The sequence below is a fragment of the Mus caroli genome, unplaced genomic scaffold, assembly GCF_978045245.1.
Source record: "Mus caroli unplaced genomic scaffold, Mus_caroli_1 scaffold_7, whole genome shotgun sequence".
Lineage (NCBI taxonomy): Eukaryota > Metazoa > Chordata > Mammalia > Rodentia > Muridae > Mus > Mus caroli.
In genome coordinates, this window is record NW_028227262.1 from 10,920,618 (window position 1) to 10,931,961 (window position 11,344).

At 38.9% G+C, this 11,344-nt stretch overlaps 1 protein-coding gene across 1 annotated transcript; it reads left to right on the forward strand.

Annotated features, from left to right (window-relative positions):
- Positions 1–7,753: 7,753 nt before the first annotated feature.
- LOC110296794 (immunoglobulin-binding protein 1b) lies at positions 7,754–9,095 on the forward strand. Its single transcript, XM_021165565.3, has one exon. The coding sequence runs from the start codon at positions 7,886–7,888 to the stop codon at positions 8,915–8,917; it is 1,032 nt and encodes a 343-aa protein (XP_021021224.1). The 5' UTR covers positions 7,754–7,885; the 3' UTR covers positions 8,918–9,095.
- Positions 9,096–11,344: the final 2,249 nt, after the last annotated feature.

Consider the following 11,344-nt stretch of genomic DNA (forward strand, 5'->3'; position numbering starts at 1 on the left):
TCCAAACAGTTTTTCAGTACACAGTTTATAGCTGCTTAGTTTCATCCAAGAAAGAATTTCAATTATGATATTTCCAAGTCCTTAAACTCTGAGACTACAAAAATATATTTTAAATGTGCATGTGCACATCTCAGAATCAACAGTATCTTAGAATTCTAATCTTTTCTCACTTCCTATTTCTAGTCTGTAACCCAGATTTGCAAACACATCAAATTTACAAACTCATGATTCACCCCACTTTGTTCACATTCTTCCCTTGTTTTATTCAAGTACTTTTCATTACTAGTATGATATCAATATTTGGGCTTGTCACTTTGCCTGCAGACCATTTGCTATGATATATGTCCCCTAAATCACATGAAAAAAACATTCTAAAATGTCAAACTTTCCATAGTTTAACCATAGACTAAAACCTTTCAGGGAAGTTCCATCACTGTGAACAGAGTATTTTGTTTATACACCAACCAAAATCAAGCCCAGAGGACTAAAGATAGATTAAGATAAAAGTCAGAATTAGTGTGAAGAGGAGAGAAGAAAGTCAGTGCCTTAAATACTCTGAAGTTCCCTTTCTGCCAACCTGTCATAACCTCCAATGTGTGACACCAACCGAAAAAGACCAAGCAGATTCAATCAATTGATGCATGTATTTTTTATTAAATTATTTTATTTATTTGCATTCCAAAAGTTGACTCCCTTCTTGGTCCCTCCTCCCCAGTTTTCCACCCCATCAACCCTATTCCTGACCCACCTCTAAGACAGTGCTCCCCCACATACCCACCCTCACCTCAACCCTACCTGCATCCCTCTACTCTGGGGAATCAAATTTCAACAGGATTAAGTACAGTTTCTCCTACTGAGAGCAGACAAGGCAGTCCTCTGTTATACATGTGCCTGAGGTCACGAACCAGCCCATGTATACTCCTTGATTTGTGTTTTCCATTTCTCTGTTATTCTTTGGGCTTGCTATATATTCTTATTTTATAGGGTTTGCTACATTATTAAGTTTGATCACAGTGTATGTAGCAGTGAATTGTTCATAGCTGCTCTATGCTCCTGGTGGATGCATGTGGCTCTACACCCACCCAAGAGCTCTGGTTTCTCAAATGAAAACAGACACACATGCAACCTTTATATTTAATCTGCCTTAACTAGCTCAATGGTTGGGCACTTCCAAATCTCCCCTCCATTAGCACACACTCCCCTTCATTATTCCTGAGTTCACACTTTCTAAATCTGATTTTATCTTTGCTGCCATGTTTCCTTCTGGGCAGTCTTTGCATGGGGCTGCTTCCCTTTGAACCTACATTGAGAGATGATTTCTATCCTATAGCTCTTACGTCTGATCTCCCTGCTTCCACACGATGGTGCTTCTGTTCCCTCTCTCCTGTGTGTTTCTTTCCTGGGAATTTTTCACCCTGCCCAGTCATTGGCTGTTGGCTCTTTATTAATCAACTGAAAACCAACTGGGGACAGGGACCCTCAGTATCTCAACACACAGATTCTCCTGTGATTTGGGAGACAAAGTAAGACAAAGCATTAGAACCAAGCCCCAAAAACCATACATTTCCTGGCAATTCCTAAGTGTCCTGAAGAGAACACTTTCCTAATATATATTTGAAAGATCCATGTTTAATATTTACACTTGTATATTTATTTAGGACTCCAGATAGTGGAAGTAAGAGGGCCTCTGACTCTTTTCCCTGCACTTAGGATGTTTTTATCTCTTACTTGGTTGTCTTGCCCAGCCTTGATGTGAGGGTGTGTGCCTGATATTATTGTATCTTGTTGTATCGTGTTCAATTAATATTCATGGGAGGACATGGGGAAAGGAGGGTATCTGGGAAAGAGAAGAGGTAAGGGATTGGGGGAGAGGAAGGAGAGGAAGGAAGGGGAAGCTGTAGTCAGGATATATAAAAGAAAAATAATTGAAAAAAACTACAAAGAATAATAATGTACCTATTACACCAATAAAACTTACCATAATTGTCAATTCATGCATGAGATCAAACCAAATCATTAATCTATGTTTTTAAATTACATCTTAAGTAATTTAAAATTTTGTGTTATCTATAAAATCATGGCTTCTGGCTAGACTTGATGGCCAATGAGCTTAATTCTAGATCTTGGAAAGCAAAGCCACGCAAATCTCAATTATTTAGAATCCAGTCTGGTCTACATAGAGAGTTTTAGGCTAACCAGGGCTATGTAGTGTGACTGTGCCAGAAAAATAAGAATGAGGAAAAAAGAAGAGGAAGAGAAGAAGAAGAAGAAGAAGAAGAAGAAGAAGAAGAAGAAGAAGAAGAAGAAGAAGAAGAAGAAGAAGAAGAAGAAGAAAGAAGAAGAAGAAAGAAGAGGAAGAAGAGGAAGAAGAAGAAAGAAGAAGAAGAAAGAAGAGGAAGTAGAAGAGGAAGAAGAGGAAGAAGAAGAGGAGGAGGAGGAAGAGGAAGAAGAAGAAGAGAAAGAAGAAGAAGAAGAAGAAGAAGAAGAAGAAGAAGAAGAAGAAGAAGAAGAAGAGGAAGTAGAAGAGGAAGAAGAAGAAAGAAGAAGAAGAAAGAAGAGGAAGTAGAAGAGGAAGAAGAGGAAGAAGAAGAGGAGGAGGAGGAAGAGGAAGAAGAAGAGAAAGAAGAAGAAGAAGAAGAAGAAGAAGAAGAAGAAGAAGAAGAAGAAGAAGAAGAAGAAAAAGAAAAAGAAGAAAAAGAAGAAGAGGAGGAGGAGGAGAAGGAGGAGGAGAACAAGAATAGCAAGAATAACAAGAACGGGGGCTGGTGAGATGGCTCAGTGGGTAGGAGCACCCGACTGCTCTTCCGAAGGTCAGGAGTTCAAATCCCAGCAACCACATGGTGGCTCACAACCATCCGTAATGAGATCTGACTCCCTCTTCTGGAGTGTCTGAGGACAGCTACACTGTACTTACATATAATAAATAAATAAATCTTTAAAAAAAAAAAAAGAATAACAAGAACAATGGGAAGAAGAATGAGAAAGAGGAGGGGGGAGGAGGAGCTGATTTCCTAGAACCAGAGACAAATCTACAAATCTTTTAGAAATGGAGACACAAGCTGGTAACATGGGTGTGGTGTGTCTTATTAAAAGATATCTTAAGTGAAGCCATATTTTCTTTGCTTTTCTTGGTTAGCAGAATTTATCAATTTATCTACTTATTACTTTAACCTAGCATTGAACTGTGAACTGATAAAATTATAAGTTCAAAAGGAGAAATTTATGGTTAGAAATTCAAAATTTAAAAAATGTACTTGCTAAAATATCAGTTTCTACATTATGAATTGTGCACTGTATGTATGTATGTATATATATATATATATATATATATATATATATGTATATATATATATATATATATATGTGAAAGCATTATAGTTTATTGGCTAAAATGTGATCTAGTGTTAACATACATTGCCTTCAGATATATTCAGGGAAATGCTCCGTCTTGGAGCTTTGTCGTCTTGAGTAATTGTGCAATTTTCTCCTGTTGACAAAATGAGACACTGGTGACTCTCCTACAGAGGGGTCACTCTTCCATTTCAGCTGGTCTCAGAGGTCTTGTTAGTAACAAATTACTTGTAAGTTCAGGCCTCAGAAGACCCATGTGTACTGTAAGACCCCATTGTACCATCTTCTTCTGCATTTGCACACAAATCCATCCCCTTGAGCTCTGAGCTTGAATTCAAGTGATCTCTGTAGAGCTGAGTCTCTGGAGACCAAACTAAAAGGCAAATGAGTGTTGCTTTCCTGTGTTGACAGATGGTAGTCACTGCTGGTTTCAAATATCTCACTGCTGAGACTTTCAGGCTGCATTTATGACAGATCTAAAAATCTGAATTGAATGAGGGAACATGAAAGAGTCGTCCTTATTCTTTTCTCAAGGTTTTGTCACTGTATGAATCAGTGAGAGACAAATCACTATCGACCACAGAGAAAGCAATCCATTGATTATTTCTTTTTTTTTTTTTTTAAAGATTTATTTATTTATTATATGTAAGTACACTGTAGCTGTCTTCAGACACTCCAGAAGAGGGCGCCAGATCTCGTTACGGATGGTTGTGAGCCACCATGTGGTTGCTGGGATTTGAACTCTGGACCTTCGGAAGAGCAGTCGGGTGCTCTTACCCACTGAGCCATCTCACCAGCCCAACCATTGATTATTTCAACAGTAAAAACTTTTCACCATAACAATGTATTTGAGTAAACGTGTATTACAATACGCAATGCACATATTTAGTGGCTAGTACAAGCTAGGATCAGCAGAGTCACTGACAGTAATTTCATTCACCCTAGATTTGAGCACATTTTAGAAAAGTTGGATGTTTGGATGCATTTTCTCAAACTATTCTGATCTCATGTTTCATCAGTGGTCCCACAATTAAAATTTTCAGTTCACTTAAATAATCCTCCTGATGTAACTCAGGATAGAAAGACTCAATTGTATTTTCAGAGAGCTCACCCAGTACCCAGCCATCCAGTCCCTTTACCCAAAGTGCACAATAAATAGTTTTGTTTACCTGCCTCCACTTTGTATGTTCTGCTTGCTCTCTAATTCTATGGCTTAAAATGTCCCGCAGGTAGAAGCTTTTGTGAATTAGTAGATAGCAAGAAAAAAAAAAAGTAACCCATTTTAATAGGCTGGGTTGTTAGGATTGCTGGCATTTATAATATTAAACTATCAGATACCATAAGCTAAGTTCTTTTGTAAAATCATGTTGTTCTTTTGAAAGGATCCCACTTATTCTTGAACTCCTGATCTTCCCTCTTCTACTTTCCAAGTGCTGAGATCACAAGAATGTGCCCCTTTACCTAACTAAATATTTATTTTTATTTACCAGCAGACTAAATACAATTAATTCCCTTAAAAAATTTGTCTTATAGACCAAATAGTTATGAATAGATATATCCCCAAATGGATTTCATGAGATTATTAAGTAAATATCCAATATATTACTACAAATAAAAACAATAATAATATTAATTTCCATAAAAATAATTATACTACTTTTCCTATATTGAAGAAAAAGTGGTAACCAAAAGTGGGAAGCATGTGAATATTACACTGATTACATTTATACAGGTTCAGGAACTTGAAAAACTTACCTCTAACACAAATCAAAATAACAGTTGCCTATACAAGCTGAGAGTGGTTATAATATAGAAATTAATTTTCTCGGGTGACATTCCTATTGAATCTTGTTTGAAATGTGGCTTTCATGACTGAACTCTATAGATAGTTGTCAAAATTCATTGAGCTCAACACATGGAGATCCACTGCACGTAAATTTTCCTCAATTACAACTGAAGTATTTGTAGGTTGTACACACATGCCAGCAGCTTATTGTCTCATTGGTGTCTGCTGGTGCCATCATAGGATTTGAAGTCAGTCTTGTGATGTAGAGACTAGAGATACAAAGGCACATTTCAAGTAACTCTGGGCTTGGCTCTGTCCAAGAGGGAGGGAGGGAAGGAGAAAGAGAATAAGTTTGAAGGGGAGAGGTGCTTTGCGCTTTCCCAATGATTTCTTATTAGCAATCATTCTGGGTGTAGCTGTTTGGGAAGTGATTCCAGTTATGTTTTTCCCCACCTGACAATAGTTTTGACTCATGGCATCAGCTTAGCCCAAATTCATTGCATAGGTTTTGTCAGCACTACAGACAAGAGGACCATTCACATCACAGGGTGGAGGAACCGGACACTGTTGAAAACTGAGAGGCAGTGCTGGAGCTGTATATATGCAGTTAGACCACGGATCTGCTCTTTCTCAAACATCACAGGCTAGTGAAGATGGAAGACTTTTCTGGGAAATTTGAATGAAAAATCTTTGACACTAACTGCTTCAGACAAAAAGGCCATTGACACTTTTCACACCTGAAGCTTTCAGAAAGTTGGCTGACCTCACATTTCCATTCAGCTGTGGTTCTCCACTTCTACTGGCAAATGGCTAGCAGATTTTTCTTTAGGGACATAGATTAGTTGAAGTGAAATAGACATAGATATGACAGATGGGATTTTATTAAGTTATTATTCCATGAGACTCATTAATAAGTAAGCTTTTTAAATGTATGCTAGCCTTAAAATTTGCATTTTAAAATAATAATATTTCTAACACAAAGAGAGAAATAAGGATCACCACATAATTTTGGAAATCCTGAGCAAAAAAGGGAGGGGAGCAACATGACGTAACAAAAATTTGTAAAGAAAAAATAGAAGTAAAATATAAAACTGAAATAAAATAAGGTCTTCTTTATATAGTCAGATATAATTTATCTAACAACTTGAATTGATCCATTTTTAATTCTTCCCCCTGTAATAAACAGGATTTTTGTACAGTAATAATTAGTTCCTTGATTTATTTCACCTTAAGTTTTATAAACAATAAAGTCAACTTATATGACTTTCCTTACTAAAACATTTGGTAATGAACAAAGAATCCACACATTTAAAATAAAAATAACTTTGTATGACACAGCTCCAAGTTTCCAAATTCTAAACTCCTTTAAGAACTTGAAAAGTTATATTGTTATACAATTACAGCTTAATGTATTTAGCTATATAATCAATATGCTCTTTATTTTGAATCTTCGAATTAATCAGAATTGTAATACAACAAGCACTAAAATGGAAACTGCAGTCAGACATTACATATGTGTCTATACTGTGTGCTATAAATTACTCTCAAAATAAGAGAGTGCAGCTATGTCTGTATGCACCAGGAAAGAAGGAGCTACATCTAAGAGTTCTCCAAATTCATTTTCTTGAAAAACACAATAACAAGCTACGTTGAAGGTCACACATGTCATTAAACTACACAGGCATCCAATCAAGAAATTCAGTTTGGGGCTAAAGAAATGCCACAAGAGTTAAAGTGCATTTACAGAAAACCTGGGCTCATTTCCCAGCATCCAAGTGGTAGTTTCAGTTCCAGAGGACCCACTTCCCTCTTCTGGCTTCCTAGGGCACTGCACGCCTTGCTAACCATACATACACAATCACACATATACATAAAATAAAAATATATCTTAGAAAAGGAAAGGAAAGTCCTCAAAACTATGACGTTTAGGAGGAATGGGATAAGGAACAGTTGGTGGGCAGACCAGGACAGGAATAACTTCTGGACTGTAAGAAAAGATTAAATAATAATAATAATAATAATAATAATAATAATAATAATAATTTTTAAAAAAATTTCAAATGGTAAGAGATTTATAGAAAGATGTGCTGGTACATTTTAGAGATATCACATGTCTATTATTAAATTTTAACATTATATTAGACCTATAATAACCTCACACATGCACCCTGTGGTTTCAGTTACCATCAGTGATAGACCCCTACTCCCCCCTCCAAAAAAAAAAAAAATCAAATGACGAATTCCATAAAGAGTCCATGCTTCAAACTGCATACCAAACTGAGAAGCATCGTGAAGTCTTTTGCCATTCTGTCCCATCCTGTCATAGACAGAATTCACTCATTACCAAATGCATTCATGCTGCACTGTCTCCTGGTGCATCAGCCGCTCATAGCCACGCCAGGTAGTAGATCAGCTGAGAGCTTTAATCAGAGTGCTTGTGTTCAAGTGGCTCTGGTAGCCTAGCAATGGTTACCATGCCTACATCTTCTTTCTCATTTCATCTTATCCCTTAGGCAGAGTGTCACACCACACCACCACAAGGGGGAAGGACTATAGTACAATAAGATACAGAGAAGAAGCCGGACATAGTGACACCACCTGCAATCTCAGCCCTCCAGAGGCCGGGGCAGGAGGATTGCCAGCCCCAGGCCAGCCCTGGCTGCATAGAAAGTTCCAAGCTTGCCTGCGCTGCAGAGCGAGACCGGGTCTCTATAAGCCTAAGACTTCCGGGTTCCTCTCTCTGGCAAGATGGCGTCGTTTACCGGGGAGATGCAGAAGCCGAAGCTCCGGGAGCTGTTGGAAACTGGCATAGAACTTCTGGAGGAGGTGGAAGCTGCGACCCAACCCACAGGCTCCAAGCCAATCCAGGAAAAGGTGAGGGAGGCCTTGAAGCTCCTGGAGAAGGCCTCGGACATGTTATCGCAGCTCGATTTGTTCAGCAGGAATGAAGATTGGGAAGAGATTGCTTCCGCTGACCTAAAGTACCTGATGCTCCCGGCCCTGAAGGGAGCGCTGACGCTGAAGCTGGTGGGCAGCAGCAAACGCCTAGACCTCCTGCAGGATGCTCGAGAACACTTCATGAACTTCCTAACCCAGACCCACAGCTACCATGTGGCCGACTTTCAGCTGCCCTGGGCCCAGAGCAGCTCACCGGAAGGCAACCCTGCTGCCACCTCTGACACCCAGGAGCAAAACCTGGTTGCCATGGCATCCCAGAGGCAGACCAAAATCCAGAGGTACAAGCAGAAGAAGGCGGTGGAGCAGAGGCTGTCTTCTCTGAAATCGGCCGTGGAGAGCGGCCAGGCTGACGATGAGCGTGTCAGGGAGTATTACCTCCTTCAGCTTCGTAGGTGGATTAGCATCAGCCTGGATGAGATCGAGAGCATCGAACAGGAGATAGAGATCCTGAGGGAAAGAGACGCCTTAGGTGAGACATCGGCATCTCGCTCATCTCCTCAGGAGAGGCCTCCACTAAAACCCTTCGTCCTCACTCGAAGTGTTGCCCAAGCACAAGTGTTTGGAGCTGGGTACCCAAGTCTGGCAACTATGACCGTGAATGACTGGTACGAGCAGCGCCAGAAAAATGAGGTCACACCATCTCTTCCGGAAGCAGAAAAGCAGGCACCGCCACCGGAGACTTTCACTGTATCTGAGCAGGAAGAGCCGGACCTGGAGCCAAAGGAAGATGAAGATGAGAATGCCCTCCACAGGATGCAGGAGTGGGATGACTGGAAGGACACTCATCCTAGGGGATATGGCAATCGACAGAACATGGGCTAATGTCCCCTCCCCTTGGTGTGAAAAGATGAAGGCGCTCTCACCTTCCCAGACAAGGAAAACCCTGTTCCCTTCCCTTCCTCGGGCCCCTGCTTCAGGAGTGTGCAACAAAGGCAGATACTGAATCTTGCTTTGTATTCAATAAAACGCCACTATCAAGTTTTCTTTGCACCTTAGTTAATGTCCGGTGCTCTGGTTTAGGCATTGCTCTCACCATGGTATATTGCAGTTTCTTAAGTGGATAGTAAGAGTGCGGAGAAATGGCTGTATAATCATTGACTGTATGATTTCTCTTTTAAAAAAAATAAAATACATTTTCTTGGAAAAAAATATATCCAAAGAGAATATTCACGTAAGTTTCATTACAGTATGATTTTAATTATTGTTAATATCTGGGCCTAACATAAACCACTATAAATATATGTATGTTGGGAAATACATAGTTTATATAAGATTGGATCATATCTGTGTGCAGCTGTTTTAGATCAACAAATTGAGAAACCCACAGGATGATGTTACAATAGAAATGGCCTAATGAGATTGGGGGCAGACACTGTCAAACACTCAACTGGATGCATGAAGTTACAGAGTCTTCTTTAATTATGGGGTTGTCTGGAAGCTTCTCAATATAGTGTTGAAGCGAAAGTTCATAATTATTTGCTGAGATTTAAATATGGCTTCATATATTTTTAATCTTAATGTTTATATTAGAAATAGCATCCCAAGAGAGTGTATCAAATACAAAAGAGTGTATCAAATACAAAATACAAATACAAAATTATAGATACCTGACTCAGAATTTTCAATCTATATATGTAGAAAGGTGATTTACACCACTTATGGAAAACGGCTGACATGTCCCTTGTAAAATCTACAATCTAGAAACTAATGAAAAATTTGGGACCTGAAGAGACCTGGCTAACAAGTGTTTTTGTAGTTATACAATAGATTATTAGTAAACTGGGACTTTAAAGTGACTTAGATTTTTTTATGAGATAACTTAGAAATACTTTCCAAATATAAATTAGTACAGAAAGGAATGAGATAAAATAAATCAGAATGAAATAATATCATTTGAGGGGAAATAGCCGTGACCATTATGATATGCTATACTGTTGCTATTCAAACAGAATCATCAACCAGGAGTGTTTATTGTGACTTAAAATGTTCAGTAAGACTATTGATGATGGTTACTAATGGTGTTCTGGCAAACTTAGTAATTGTGTCCTCAAGACGTCAAAAATGAAAACAAAACTTGATGTGAAGTGTCTGCGATTGTCTGTGGTGTGAAGACTTCCACCATGCTGATGTCATCTTAACAAACTGCCACTGAGTTCAAATGCAAAACCTCAGCCCTCTTATGCATCTCTACAGCTCTCAAATAATAAGGCTCTGGGAGCCATTGAGCAATGCAAAGCTTCTGTGCACTTTAATTTCCCTATGAAGTTGGATGAGCAGAGCTGCTAAGTTTAACTTTCACACTAAACAAAGATCAGGCAATTTACATGGTTTTCCTTCGCCCCTGTTGGGCTCTTAGATGTGTTTCTATGTAGAGTAAAGAAAATATTAGGTATAACAAGAATGAGCTATCAAACTGATATTTCCTGACCTTTGGAAATGGAAAACACATCTTAAATTAACAATATGCATGGGATAAACGCACTGAGTTCTGCCCTTTGACTTCAAACTATTTGCTTTCTAGATGTGTGTATGTATGTGTGTGTGTGTGTATGTGTGTGACCATCCACTTTCTGACAAGCTCTAATACTAGGTCTTTCAAAATCCCCACAGTAAATGCCTGGCTAAATAACAAGGAGAAAGAAATGATCTTCCCCCTAAGTGATGGCTGATCCAAGCAGCAGTTTCTTCATTTGCTCAATGCAGTGTCATCTGCCTACCATCACATCTGGGCAAAGGTCATGCATCAGTGGTGTTTATCCACGTCTATGTTTATTCACACCTGGAAGCAACCAGAAGTGTTGTTGTAATGGAAAGGAGGAGAATTAAGAAACAAAACACGAGGAAGATGAGTATGAATTTCTGTTAACAGCCTGTGAAGCTTACCCATCATGATAAGGCCTTAAAAGGGGGGAGGGGAGCAAAACAAGTAAACCTATTGAAAACTGGATTTTTAATGAAAATAAATGTGTCCTATAATATATATTAGAGGAAAAAGTAATTACAAATATAAGCAAAGAGTAGCATATGAAGTTAAAGTACATGAACTGTGTTACAGGGCTACATTGAAACCTTTTTTTTCATGTATTTATTGACTTGCAGATCTCAGCTTCCCCTCCCTCCCTCCTCTCCTCCTAGTCCTTCCTTCTCTCCTCATCCCCTTTCTCCTCAGAAAAGCGGTGACCTCCCATGGATATCAAACCCACCTTGGCCTGTCAAATTGCAGAAGGACTAGGTGAATCTTTTCCTATT